The sequence below is a fragment of the Urtica dioica genome, chromosome 12 (genome assembly GCF_054948205.1).
Source record: "Urtica dioica subsp. dioica isolate 48M chromosome 12, U.dioica_male_clone48M_v1_H2, whole genome shotgun sequence".
Classification (NCBI taxonomy): domain Eukaryota; kingdom Viridiplantae; phylum Streptophyta; class Magnoliopsida; order Rosales; family Urticaceae; genus Urtica; species Urtica dioica.
In genome coordinates, this window is record NC_142767.1 from 20,773,665 (window position 1) to 20,787,917 (window position 14,253).

The 14,253-nt window shown below is 38.2% G+C and overlaps 4 protein-coding genes across 6 annotated transcripts; all 4 read right to left on the reverse strand.

Annotated features, from left to right (window-relative positions):
* Positions 1–302: 302 nt before the first annotated feature.
* On the reverse strand, positions 303–5,013 carry LOC149380189 (ferric reduction oxidase 4-like). 2 transcript variants are annotated; one of them, XM_089602473.1, is made up of 8 exons: positions 4,863–5,013; positions 4,677–4,782; positions 4,401–4,553; positions 4,057–4,291; positions 3,658–3,985; positions 3,288–3,525; positions 1,436–2,166; positions 303–683 (listed from the first exon to the last, which is right to left on the reverse strand). In XM_089602473.1, exons 1-8 carry the CDS (start codon positions 5,011–5,013, stop codon positions 544–546), a joined length of 2,082 nt encoding a protein of 693 aa, XP_089458599.1. In that variant the 3' UTR covers positions 303–543. The 2 variants fall into 2 exon arrangements, with proteins under 2 accessions (XP_089458599.1, XP_089458598.1); XM_089602472.1 differs by having other exon boundaries at positions 4,401–4,592.
* An 872-nt stretch (positions 5,014–5,885) lies between these two features.
* On the reverse strand, positions 5,886–8,675 carry LOC149380190 (uncharacterized). The gene is made up of 6 exons (XM_089603380.1): positions 8,398–8,675; positions 7,785–8,011; positions 7,590–7,700; positions 7,329–7,484; positions 6,807–7,048; positions 5,886–6,401 (listed from the first exon to the last, which is right to left on the reverse strand). Exons 1-6 carry the CDS (start codon positions 8,670–8,672, stop codon positions 6,078–6,080), a joined length of 1,335 nt encoding a protein of 444 aa, XP_089459506.1. The 5' UTR covers positions 8,673–8,675; the 3' UTR covers positions 5,886–6,077.
* A 174-nt stretch (positions 8,676–8,849) lies between these two features.
* On the reverse strand, positions 8,850–11,138 carry LOC149380191 (uncharacterized). Its single transcript, XM_089603550.1, has 6 exons — positions 10,759–11,138; positions 10,434–10,663; positions 10,245–10,355; positions 9,722–9,886; positions 9,434–9,657; positions 8,850–9,304 (listed from the first exon to the last, which is right to left on the reverse strand). The coding sequence occupies exons 1-6, from the start codon at positions 11,022–11,024 to the stop codon at positions 8,981–8,983; spliced, it is 1,320 nt and encodes a 439-aa protein (XP_089459676.1). The 5' UTR covers positions 11,025–11,138; the 3' UTR covers positions 8,850–8,980.
* A 16-nt stretch (positions 11,139–11,154) lies between these two features.
* LOC149380192 (RNA-binding protein-like RNA recognition motif protein) lies at positions 11,155–12,943 on the reverse strand. Of its 2 annotated transcripts, none has more exons than XM_089603552.1 (5): positions 12,787–12,943; positions 12,539–12,610; positions 12,219–12,292; positions 12,003–12,129; positions 11,155–11,662 (listed from the first exon to the last, which is right to left on the reverse strand). In XM_089603552.1, the coding sequence occupies exons 2-5, from the start codon at positions 12,551–12,553 to the stop codon at positions 11,420–11,422; spliced, it is 459 nt and encodes a 152-aa protein (XP_089459678.1). In that variant the 5' UTR covers positions 12,554–12,610; positions 12,787–12,943; the 3' UTR covers positions 11,155–11,419. The 2 variants fall into 2 exon arrangements, with proteins under 2 accessions (XP_089459678.1, XP_089459677.1); XM_089603551.1 differs by lacking the exon at positions 12,787–12,943 and adding an exon at positions 12,704–12,722.
* Between the last annotated feature and the right edge of the window lie 1,310 nt (positions 12,944–14,253).

A 14,253-nucleotide genomic window follows, 5' to 3' on the forward strand; every position in this document is an offset into this window, starting at 1 on the left:
CGAAGATGAAGTGGGACGACGGAAAAAAGGCGAATGTGATGTTTGGTGTGCTGTTTGGCCAAAGCAACGAGATGTTTGACTTAAGCAAGTGGATATTTCAAAAAAATTATGGTTGAAGCATTAATGCACAGTGGAAGAGAAGAGAAAAAGAGAGAGATGGAGATAAATAAGGTTAATTAGATTTTAAGTGCATCTTAAATAATTTAGGGGCTCAAATATTTGGTTTCTTAAAGAGTCCAAAATATACTTTGATTTTCAAATGTGATGATACATTGAGTTTGGAAACTCAAATTTCAGAATTTTAAAACCAATTTAATCTCTGTGAATGTCTCCCACTCTCACCCTTCGTTGTATAAAGGCAAATCAAGGATACTAAACAATACAGTCGCAAAGAAAAAGAAATTAATATATACACTTATATATTACACATAGATCACAAACTTGTTACAAGTGTAAAAATGAAAACAGGCATGTTGATAGAAATACATACAAGCGACAATTACATATTGATGGATCTGTGTAGAAATTAAGGGGAATGATTGATCAGAAATTAAAGCTAATAGACTCAAAGTGCAGATTATCCGCCAAACCGGAAGCACAAATCTTGGCGACCTCGTGTCGCATCTTCCTCGGCCCACAAACCAATACTCCCACGTCAGATGCTTTAGACTCGAACAAAATCTCTGTCATACATCAAATTAATCTCATAAGTAATCACTTTTAGTTACAATATTTTTTTTTTCTTTTTTGGAGGTAATCAATCACAAAATTTTATCATTTTGTTGTTTTGGTCTGTAAGCATTTGATCCTTGAATTATTACATTAATTAGCATTTTGGTTCTATTGTTGCATAAAAAATCAACAATTAAACAACTTAAAACATATTTATAAACAAATATTAGTTTTAAAAAGTACCTTTAGAATAAAATAATACTTTAAAACTCTTTAACTTTTATCCAGTGTTTTAAATTTTTTTTTTTATAAAACACCAATATATTTTAATAAATATGTTTGAAGTTGTTTAACTTCGACTACCAAAAACAAAACACCATAATACTACAAAATCATCGGCTTGAGGACCGAAATACTTATTCAACAAATTTAGAAACCAAAATGCTAGAATAATAAGAGTAAATGCACTATTTATTTATGCCAAAAAAAAAAAACCTTATTGTTATTACTATTGTTGTTTTTATTATTATGTGCCCATACAAAGGGGGTATATGTCCGAACTTTTAAAAATTGTAATTTTAGCTATATTTTTATTTATATTGTTAGCCCAAAGTTACATAATTTTTTTTCCCTTATGAGATGAGAAGAATTCTTACACACCCATGATCTTTTTAAAATTTATATTTTTATTATATATTCAGTTCAAATTATGACTCTGCCACTATTTATAGATAAAAAAATGGGATAGAGACAACTAGCTTACTCTTCAGATCAGGCCTGGCGCCAAAATGAACCTTCATAGCTTGAGCTAATGACTGATTGGGAAGGCTCTCAAGGTCAACGTTCTGCCCCGCCGCGTATGACCACGAGGCCGGCGAAGCCGTTGGAGTCGTCATTTCGACGTTGGTGATTTGGTTCTTAATGTTTCCTTTGGGCTCGTTTCTTCTCTTGCACAACAGAAACGCCACGCTAGAGACAACGCAAACGCTCAAGCACGCCAAAAACATGTCCCATAGACACCTATATGAGTAGTGGTAAGGACGCTTTGAATCCCTCATGTCGATCGGGTAAATATAGTATCGCGTGACGAGCCCCAAAACGACAAGGAACAGCAAAAACGACGACGCTATTATTGCGCCGAGCCAGAGCCAGTTGTCTGGGCCGAGAGTCGCCGTTACTGGGGAGTCGAGCGGATTGGGCTTGAAGCATATGGTTTGAATGGGCTTTTGTGCTTCTACTTTGGGCCCTTCGTTGTCCTGGGTGACGTAAGCCTCGATTTGGAGGTCTATTTGGGGGATTTGGTCGGAGAATGCACCGGAGATGGGGATCAAGAAGTCCAACATTGAGAGATCGGAGGAGTTTTTGAAGGCACAAATGAGGCGAATCTTTGGAATGTGAGCTTTTGGATCTGTGCTTTGGAATAGAATTTCGCGAATGACTGAGATGAACGGCGTTATTCCACTCCCACCGCTTACCATTATCAGAGACTCATGACTGCATGATGATATCATTTAGTGATTAGTACGTCCATTAATATGCATATAGAATTTTTTTGGTGCAAATAATCACTTTTAGCTTTTCGGGTATATTAAAATGATTACTCTCACACTGTCACACAAATATGTTTAATTTCGGAGTTATAATAGTTTATTAGTTAATAACCACAACTAGTTAATGGTTGTGTTTGACATGATTTATTAAGTTTTAAGACTGCTTTTAGATTTTTTTTAAAAGCTAAATAAGATTTAAGTGTTTGGTAAAAAAAAAAAATTTAAGTTGAAAAATAATTTTCAATGTTTTAACTAAAAATTTAAAAGTTATTTTTTGAAGTTTTTTGTACTTAGCTTTTGTTTTTTCTTATATCTTCTCTCTCTCCTAACTCTTTTATTTTCTTACATTAACTTTTAATTTTAATTATCTTTATATGCTTTTATCAAATAATTTTTTTTATGTCACCAAATTTATAATTTATTTTTTTACAATCTATAGACACTCACTTTAATATATTTTTTTTTATAAATAATTATTAGTTACAAATTTTAATACTGATTTTACTAAACACTAAATCTGTTTATCAAAAACTATTTTACAATAGTTTATCAAATACTTATATATTTTTTTAACACAACACCTTTTTTAGCAGCAGATCTAAAATCAAATTTTTTAAAAAAACAAAGCTCCGTCAACGGAGCCAATAACCACAATTAGTGCTTACCACTTCCATTACTATACTGCGGTTTTCAAAAAGCAATATATTTATATTAAATAACATCTATAAATTAATATATTTTTACAAACCTAAATAAGTTATTTCTTTCAAAATAAAAATAAAAATCTAATCAAATTTCAAATCTTGATTACACTACATAAAAGTTTAACAAATTTAGATTTTTATTGTAATATTTTATTTTCATGAGTAATTTTAAATTATAAAGCAATATTTTAAGGTTATAAATAATGTTGAACTTCATTAAAAAAAAAAAAAAAAAAAAAAAAAAAATCCCTAATTGCGAAAGAAAAAAAAAATACTACAAAAATCAATACTTTATGTTGTATGATATCATAAAATTGAGTGATTATTTACGCCAAATCTCTAAAATAGTATCATAGCTGACCTTAGAAAAGAGAAAGAAGACGGTCCATATGGTCCTTCAACGGAAACAGCCAAGTGCTCAGGAGAAGAAGAGAGTTGTTTGTAAAGGCGTTGAGACCAACTTCCCACGCTTTTGATCACAACGCTCAACTGCTCCGGCTCCGAATTGCAGTTCGACGTCACCGTGAAAGCGTGCCATTGCAGCTTGGAAATAGATGGCACATTTATGAACATCATGCTTGTCGGACTATATTGCAGCCCTGTAAAACATGTTGATTTTTTTTATATTAGATTCATGATACTTGATATATAATGTCATAGCTCAACATGTCCAAACATGTACTCAATATACTTATAGAGTGATGAGTTAAATTGATTTTGAGATGAATTACCTTGGGACTTGGAGAAGTTGAGTTCGAGGGCGCCGCAAGGCAAAAGGCGAGCGGCGAGCAATCTTGCATGGTCTCGGGATTGCAAGAATCGCAAGTAACGGTCTATGAGGAAGAGGAATATTCCGGGGAGAATCATACACGTGTAGGCGGGTCCGACGTGCAAAACGTAGAAGACAATGTAAACCGTGTAGAGGTAATGAGTGTAGAAGAAGAGCTCGAACATCTTTCTCCGAACCCTTTCGAGGCTCGTGGCCCACATCACGACCGCTATCACCGTCGCAATCTCTCCCGCCACGTTCGACACGTATGTGCTGCTCCATTCTAGAGCCTGTGTGACAATTTTTTTTAGGTTTCTTGTGATCCAAGTAATTAGTGAAAAGGATTTTCGAGGGGACTTACATCGGACATTTGATCGGTCATCGCCCAGTAGATGAAGAACCCTACGGTGTGCAACACGAAGAGGAGATTCGAGGCGTGGCCGAGCCAGATGTGGTACTTAATGCTCGATTCGGATGTCAATCCGAAGAGAGGCAAAATCGAAGACCCTCTTGTTACGGGAAAGAAGAGAAACGCCCAACAGGTGTTTCCGATGTAACCTAGCCTCAATGACACGCTTCTGAACTTTGCTTGCCATCTTCATTATACAAACAAAAATTTAATTAATTTGTGATAGAACCTTTGATGCTTTAGTGATTAGAGAGATGAAAAAGCGAGAGAGAAGGAGAGTCATTGCTCGATCGTACACTTTCTCTCCGACTTTGTGCATGTGAAGAGCGCCGAAGCTGATGTACAAGTAATTTCCAAGAGACCAGGCTAGAAGAGCAACGAACATTATCGCAAATAGAACCTCCACGGCGCTGACGATCCCAAGAGGCGCGTTCACAAACATTGGACGCCTCAACGATGCAAAGTGACGCTTCTCAGCTCGTGCGACGCTATGGTTGGTTGATCGAGTAAAAGTGATGTCATGATCAAGAAAAAAAAAGATTCCTTGAGGTGCAAGTTAAGTATGTTATTACCTCTTCTTTGTGCCGTTTTCCGGTTTCTTGGTCTGGAGATGGAGATAAACGCAGCTCAAAGCTGCTATGAACATTATCGGGAACGAGAATAGAAGGATATTTACACCTGAGAGAAAAAACCCAATCAACAAATACATAAACAAGTCTTTCAGAAAGAAAGAGAAGGGAAACATATATAACACAAACCTTGTTCTCTGAAGTATGTTGAGCTGAGACTTTTGTTTAGTTTGGGAGTCCATTTATTTTTGTAAACTTTTGTTGGCATTAATGTCCAAAGCAATAGCCATCCAAAGAACACCACAAGGGATATCATCTTTAAGACTCTATAGTTTCCCATGATCTTCTTTTTCTCTTTTGCTTTGTTGAAAGAGATATATTGTATTTGTTATGGAAAATTAAGTGCTGTATATATACAACATGACTTCATAGTACATGTTGATTGCTACAAGAGTTTAAAAGCATGATTCATGCTCCAAATCTAATTGTGACGCTTTGCTAGCCAATTATTATCTAAAAGTCAAAATACATTACAAAGACAGTTTTTTTTTCCTTATATCTAATCTAATGAGAGGATTTGAGTTGCAGAAACAGAATGAATTATAGTACAGAATAGATATCTTGCTTCAGAATACAATGATATATTTTGCATAGTGTCATTTAAAAAAAACTGATGATGCTTAAGGTAGGTTTATTTTTCTGTTATCACAGTTTTTACCGAAATCCGCGACGAAATAAAATAGAATAAAAAAATGCTAAATTTTAAAGGCGGGCGGTGCTTCCGTGTAGTCGAAGATTTAATTTTTAATTTAGATTCGCCGCATGATCAGGCAAGCTGAAGATATTTTTTTTCGACTTAAATTGTTTAGTCCGGATTTAGCCATCAGAGTAATATTTAGCTTAAGATTAAGATGATTTAATAATATTGCATACACAGTTGACATTTTCTGTTAATTGGCAAAGCCAGTACAGTTGACTAATGGCTAAACCCTAAGAGTGTAGTACATTGCAGTACATGAAAACTTTGACATCATGAATGTTAGTACAATAACATGCATAAGGCAAACAAACACCAATTTAGCTCCCCTTAAAATTACAGAACATTTGACATATCTACAACAATATGCTAAAATCAGAAATCAATAAAAAAAATAAAAAAAATTAGATCAAGTGTTTTTGAAAAAGAGACACATTAAGAATACATAGGATTCATTTACCGGATTGATGGGGCATGTTTGATAATAAAAAAAATTCAGGGGGGGACATGAGAAAAAAAACTCATACAAAATTTAACTAAATTGTAAAAAAAAAATGATATATATCTACATATCAAATAATTTTTTTCCTGTTCGAAACGGCTATTATTGATTCAAAAAAATAAATGAAACTGTTTTTATCTTTATTTTACATGTGTCTGAGAACCATGGTTCCGAAAGCAATGGCGATGAAAGTGGCGATGGAGACCCCGAAAATGCCAGCGAGGATTGCAGGGACGACCAGAGACCGCCAGCCTTTGGCCGTGGCCATTCCACAGGCCGTTGTTGGGCCTCCGATATTGGCGTTCGATGCCAAAAGCAAGAGCTTGAGATCGAACCGAAATAGCTTTCCCAAGCCGAGAACCAAGCCAAGATGTACGGTCACCTGAACCAAAGCAAACAAGAAGATCCCCGGCGCGTCGTTGATCACATTCTGTATGCTTCCACTTGCACCGATCGCCGCAAAAAACACCTGTTCGATAAGTTATTTCGGTTAAAAAAACAAGTTCACACTAATGCAAATTATGTAAAATTATAGGTTTTTATATTGTTATGTAATCACTAGCATGCTAGTAGTAATCAACAATAATTAACTTTATCCTAAACAGGTATTAGGAAGCATGATGATGTATTGACAAGTTACAGACTTTTTCTGTTTTAATTTTATATGACCTTTTAAGCTAAGTTGACCCTGTGATTTTTTTTTTTTTTTTTTTTTTCACAAGTTGACTTGATAGATTATTCAAGCAAATTGTAACAATATGTTGTGTACTTCAAGCTCTACTAAACTAATGTCTAATGTGATGCTTGTACTCTACTTCTCTATAATAATAATAATAATTATAAAAACATAATAATACATGTTTATTATCATTACCTGCATCAAGATTATAGCAATAGCATCACCAGAAGGAGCAAGATAGCCGAAAAGTCTCGGAAAAGCCGTGGCTAAAACAACAACGATCCCAGTTATGAACGGAAGATTTCCACCTTGAATCCCGCTCAGTTTCGTGATGCACGCTCCGGCTTTACATATCAAGAAAGACGCAGCGAGAGCTATTCCGGTCTCTGAAACCGGAAGCTTGCCAATCTGATTGGATTTCATTCCCACCGAAACATCTGCAAAACAAAAACAAAACAAAAAAAACATAAATATATCGACTTTGTTGTGAAGTACGAGGATCCCATCTCGAAATCCAATTGGAAATGAGACCAATAACCCATGACCTTTATAAATCCAGTCGCTATTTCATCTTCACATAGATTGTCAAGATGATGGAACTATGTCACTCATCGCATAGTTTCATCTCAAAACCAATAAGCAATGAGAGAAGTAACTCATGACTTTGTACCATGATATGCTTTGTAGCGAGTCGTAATAAAAGACACACGGTGTTACCTTGGGCCGTTGCAGAAGCCTCGGATGGTATTTTGGAGGCCAAAGCGAAGAGGACTATGAAATACACGGCACATATCACGTTATCCACGGCAACTCCGGCGGCGAAAACCGACGGAGATAGGCCGACCGCCTCTGAGATTGCAACATAATTAACAGCTACATCATTGAACCCAAAAAAAAAAAAAGAGTTCTTTTCAATCATATGATAATACATTCTCTCCAAAAAGCGAAAATCACACACCGGTAGATCCCGAAACTCACATCCACCGATGTAACTACCCATGAGTGCAGACGCTATTTTCCAGTTATCCGAACCCAAGGACCGCATAGGGACCAACAAGAACGCGATAAACGTCCCGACAGTAGTTGCAACTGCCAATACCCCCAAAGTTAAAACCCCGAAAAAATAAATAATTTTCTTTACCATGTTGAGTCCGAGAGAGAGAGAATTATTACCCGAGGCGAGAAGGAAAGGCAGGAGTAGTGTACCGGTGGAGCGTAGTACGTTACGAAGATCTGCTCGGAACAAGAGCAGAGGGATTGTCAATGGCAGAAGGAAGTCCATGACTATGGAATAAGCCGCGGCTTCGTGGGGGATTATTCCCATGTTGCTCGCTGCAAGCCCCACCAATGTGCTCACTAGAGCCGCGCTTACCGTGCTGCCTATCTTGCTCTTCTCTGACCTTTTTTTTCATTTGTTGCACACAAAAAAAAATATATAATATATATAATCCGAGTCGAGATTTATCCAATCTATATTTTAGTTTTTGCAAAACAAAGTCCACAAGTTCATCAAATAGAAGCATCATTTTTAAAAGGCATTTCGGAATCTCTTCACTACTCTTGTTGTTGCACATAGCAGAAAAGCAAGAAAGAGTTCGTCATTTTTTTATATTGTTATTTCTATAAAAACAGATATAAACTGCTATAAGTCAGAGAAAAATATATATATTTGGCAATAATGAATGGCAATCAAGTTATTATAATGTATTATCGTCAAGGTCTATGGTCCAAGAGTTATCATAAGAAGATTGACTGCAAGTGAAGCCATCACTGCAATAAAGATTACCATAGTCCAAGAGCTCCGGTGGCAAACAGAGCTGTCCACGTGGCCCAATGGTCGTCCGGAGAAACGATAGGGTACCTGAGCTGTGACCTAACCTTCACTAAACTACGCTTCTCCGGCCGATTACGTTGATAGCTCCACGGCCCTTGGAGTTCTATTCTGCGGTGAGGAGGAGTAGAAAGATGTGACACGTGTAACAATGTGATTGGCGGCGACAGATGAGGGATTGTCTTCATCCTCGTGGAGGATAACGTTAACGGGAATGTGAGTGAAATCATTTCATGAGCTCAGGAGTGTGAGCGAGTGAGTTCAATAATAATGTCCACACCACGGTCCAGTACTAAACTCTGACGATGATGACGTGGCTATGATCCACGTGTAAAGATCCAATCATGCAAATCCAAAGCACTAGCGATATATTGCAATTAAGTGACCATCAAATACACTATGGCCACTAAATTAATCTACATTAAATTCAGTATTTTTTTGGGACCCTAAAAACAAGAAGGAAAAAAAAAATTGGAAATTTTTATTTTTATAACAAATCGATCAAGTCGGAAGATTAGCTCAATTTTCAGTTCAAAAGCTACATGAATTTAAGAACCGTGACTCCGAAAGCGATTCCCAAAAAAGTGGCGATGGCGATCCCAAAAATTCCGGCGAGAATCCCCGGGACGACCATGGAATGCCACTCTTTGGCGGTGGCCATCCCACAGGCTGTGGTGGGACCGCCCACATTGGCGTTCGAGGCGATAAGCAACAGCTTCAGATCAAAACGGAAGAGCTTTCCGAGCCCTAGAATCACAGCGAGATGGACCGCGATCTGGATCAGAGAAAACATGAAGATGCTCGGCGCTGTGTTGATGACACCCCATATATTCCCGCTCGCTCCCACCACAGCGAAAAACAACTGCATAAAAATAAATCAAACCGCGAATGTGTCCCTATAAGCTCGTTCGGGTCACCAAACTTCCAACAATACGAACGATTAACACATAATTTAAAAGTGTGTAGAAAAAGGGAAGTAAGTAAGGTCAACCTGCATGAGAATCATAGCCAAGGCCTCGCCGGAAGGCGCGAGATAAGCGAATTGCTTGGGAAACGCGGTCGAGAGAGCGACAACTATGGCGGTTATGGCCGGAAGAGAACCGCCTTGGATTCCGAAACGCTTTGTGATGAAAGAACCGGCTTTGCAAATGGCCACCGACACCGCGAGTGACGTGGCAGCTTGAAGGACGGGAAGCCCAGCGTCCGCCGGATCACCTGCGAGAGAGGTTTTAGGGTTTACATTTTTTACAGAGAGAGATTATAATCGATGCTGACTCACCATCGGAGTTTGTTGTGGACGGTGGAGCCTCTGGAGGGACTCTAGAGCCTATAGCGAACAATGTGGTGAAATACACGGCGCAGATGACATTATCCGCGGCTAGCCCAGCGGCTAAAACTGATGGCTGAACTCCGAGAGCGTCCGATATAGCAACGTAATTTACAGCTAACAAAAGAAATTGTGTTAAAAGAAGCAAAAAGAAAGCTGTTATGGGAGTGACATTTTGATCCTTTAAAACTATTTTTCGGAACAAAATTGTTTGTAGCATTCTAGTCGATTAAACGGAATTCAACATCTAAAACAACTTAGAACAGTTAACCAACTTGCTTAAAATTATTAATACAAAATTCTTACTCTGCAAATTTAAAACTAATTTCCAATTTTTAGGGTCATAACTTAATTTAAATAGTTTTCACAAAAATAAAAAAATGAATAAAATATTACAATAAACTAGTTTCAAATAAAAAATGGACTGTGTTCAGTAAAACAGCAGGCAAAGAAATATGTGTACGTGAGAGAGTACCTCCACCGATATGTCGGCCCATGAGCGCGGCGGCGATTTTCCAACTGTCCTGACCGAGCGATCGCATCGGAACTATCAGATAAGCCACCAAAGTTCCGATCGTCGTTGCAACTGAAAACGAAACAAATATAAGCATGTAATGATCAAAGGCAAACAAGAAACCAGAAAACCTGCTTCCTTTGGATATACCTGAGCCGAGTAAGAACGCCAAGAGAAGAGCTCCGGTGGACTTGATGACGCGGCGCATATCGGCTCGGAAGAGCAAGAGCGGAACGGCCACCGGAAGGAGGTACGAGAGCACGATCGAGAACGCCGGAGCTTCGGAGGCGATGAGCCCCAAATTGCTCGCCGCTAGTCCCAGAAGCGTGCTCACCAACGCGCCGCTCAACGCGCCTCCGATCTTCGTGTTTTTCTCCGACCTTCAAAGAAAGGTCAGTTTCTCCGAACAACATTCCCTTCCGATCGAAAAATCCGAAAGTGCGTGAGATGGTTGAGACTCGAGATTCAAAATTACCAGAGACCGAAGGCTCCGATGGAGAAGAGAGTGGTCCAGGTCCCCCATTGGTCCTGCGGCGAAATAAGAGGGACGTTGAATTGTGACCTAACTGTCAGACTGCTCTGCTTACTCTTCTTCTTCTTCACTGCGCCGAGACTCGGAAGAGAGCGAAATGTCAGGCTTTTGTTGGCCAAGCGATGAGCCGAAGAGCTTGGACGGACGGTGGAGATGGAGTAATCTTGGCGGGAAGAGAGACAGTTGAGAGAGAGAAGCTTCGACGTCATTATAGATCGAGATTCAAGACCGACTGAGACTCAGTGACTTGTCAGATTTGACTTCGATCGAGCTCGACCACATTCGCGTATTATTAATTTTTTCCTTTTTTTGGGATGGTGCTTATATAATAAATATATATAAAGTAAAACGTATTACATTCTATTCTCTCATAATAATAATAGACTTCTTACACAAAAACAAATAAGTACCACTTAGTGTGCCTTGTTTGCAAATACAAATACCACCATTTACTTACTCAAGCTGCAAGTTAATCATAACCTTGAAAATGTTCCTCAAGCATGGTATTATTTTTAACATCAAATGTATCAACAATCCAAGAGCTCCAAGTAGATGAATTTCACAAGGACACAACATCCTAAAGAACTCGGGCATCGCTTCTATATCAGCTCTTTCTCTGCTTCTTCGAGCTAGACCCTCCTTCTTCTTCCTCGTTTTCCAAAGCCTTGAGCTTGTTCTTGATCGCGGCGATCCTTGCGCCGCGGCTCATCTGGCTCGAGCCGGCCTCGCCGGCGGTGCCGTTGGGTGAACAAAAATCCGGCGAGCTCTTCTCGCTGGCGAGTCGAACGACCAACGGCCGGCCACAGGCAAGCCTTCCGTGCATCTTCTCCTTAGCCAGCCTTGCTTCCTGCATTCTCACTTTAGCGACGCAAATCAGTAACCGCTCTTGATTCAGTCGGGGAAAAGGGTAATTTAGTAAATTCCATTCGTTTCGATCATGTTTTTAGCGATAATAGGCCCTTCGAAAGTGGAAACAAGAGGGGTATCGTTACAAGAGACTAAAACCAAGGGCCGGGTAGCTTGACCAACCACTCTTAGGTCTTGATCAAAGTATTTATACAGCTACGATTAAGTTAATCTACTTTACAGCAAATGACAGTGATAATCGATTCATTGATTTAAAAAAAAAAATTACATTGATTGTGTTGTACGCGATCTCGGGTTCAATAGGACGAGAAGTGTTTTACCTCTTTGGTGCTGTACTGGACGAAGGCGAAGCCACGAGGCTCTCCGCGCTTTGGGCCGCGAGTGTGCCAAAGGAAATCCTCGGACACGATTTTCCCGAACGGAGAGAACAATTTGATCAGAGACGCCCTGGAAATTAATAATATAATCTCGGGGTTACTGAGATGTACTGATTATCGTCGCCGAGCAGAAAATAATCCCCAAATAGTTGTACTCACTCTGTTATTCTTAGATCGATATTTCCGACGTAAAGCCTGCTTTCACTCTTCTCATCTGTAAGACTATTGGAATCCTGTAAACAGAAATTCAGACGTGTTCAATATTCAAATCTAAAGGTGATACCATTAAGAACTTCCTAGGGTTCAACAAACAGCAATATCAAAAGATTGAGAACAGATTTTCTAAGGCTTGAGACTCGAACATCACTCAAAATCCAGAGAACCTCTTAATCACCTCTTCCTAAAGCGTTCATCTATAATTTATTTCACAGGAGTAGATGAAAATCGGGAGAAGAAAAAAAAAAGTCAAAGAGCTTTACCATGTAACAGTTCATTTGAGATTTCCCTCGAGAAGATGATACAGTTACATCATCGCCATTTTTTGAATTTTTCTGCACATGATAACAAACGAAACCACAAATTAAAAGAGACACCAAGCGTCGGTCTTGATCAATCAATATTTTTTGTCAGTATTAAGTAAATACCATATATGTTAGGCTTATTTTGTAGTGCTGCCAAAAATAAAATCATTAGCTAGAAAAGAATCGCGAGATTCGGAGCTACTCACACAATTTGAGGCGTTGATCAGAGACTCGGCGAACCTCAGTCGATTGGAGAAGAAGAAGAAGAAGAAGAAGAAGGGCAATACTGCGTCTTGAGTGACGGCTTTACGGACGAAATGCCGAATTGGAAAGGAGGAGAATAATTGTGACCTGAACGATGTCGTTCCAGTCACTTAAAAATTTTGTAGGAAAAAGATGAGATTTTGACACGTAAAACAGGTGACCATTGAAACGAAAAAAAAGAGTAAAAAAAAATATCCTCAATTTATTGTTTTTTTTCTTTTTTTTGTTTTTTCATTTTCTTTCCCTTTTTGTTTGGGTTAAAGTTGAACAAGGATCTTAGAACCTAAGGTCTAACAGGGCCGAGCAAGGGTCGGAGGAGCCCGGGCTTACAAATGGTCCAAATTGAGCTTTAAAAAGCCCGAACTATATCATAAAAAATAATAAATAATTTTTTAAAGTTCAAAAATATACTTTTAATAAAAAAAAATTATATCATTAGTAATAAAATTTATTTTCTATTTGAAAAGTACTTTCATGCATAAAATATAAATTTTAAACAAAAATAAAATATTTATTTTATTTAAGAATTGGGTCCGAACCAGGCATAATTAGATCCAAATTGGGCATTTTTAAGGCTCCAGTTGGGTCGGGCTTGATGGTCTATACCCTAACCCAGGATTGGGTCCGAACCAGGCATAATTAGGTCCAAATTGGACATTTTTAAGGCTCCAGTTGGGTCGGGCTTGATGGTCTATACCCTAACCCAGGCCGTTCAATAAGCACGGTTCGGTCCGATCATTTTTCAATAATGGTCAGGTTGGTCCGAAACCTCTAAAAAATAGGGTCGGACCAGTTAGCCCATGGGTGGCTCGGCGCAATTGACATCACTTGTTTATATTATAAGACATTATAATGTACGTATCTCTATAATCAATCGTAATATCGTTATTTTTGTTTTTTTTTTTTACAACGCAGCAACACACGGATCTTAAGCGCTTGAATGTATATTTAGTCAGGGTGTAGATGACTTTCATACATTTGGGCACACAAAGTTTTTAGCTTTGTGTCCTGCGGTGCAATAGGGCCAAGGATCAGCTTCTCTTTCTTGTAATTCCCATGAGCCATCTGCTTCCCTTTCTTGTCGCTCCCATGAGCTTGAGCTTCTTCTTCTCGAGATTTTATATATATGCCATATATATGAGCTTGATTTTATACCCCATTTTTGTCGCTATTTGTTTCTCCTTCCCTTCCCCTTTTTATCAAGAGCCATTTCTTCAATCTACTTCTTCTTTCTTTTTCTTCTTCTTGTAGTGTGACACTATTGATCGATTTGAACATTCTAAAAAAATTCAGCATTTTATGACACTATTGTCACAAAAATTAAAAGATAAACATGATTTTATTGAAAATCGAATATATTGATGCAATATTTGACTAAAAGTCGAAGATAAATATTATATGTTAGCCAC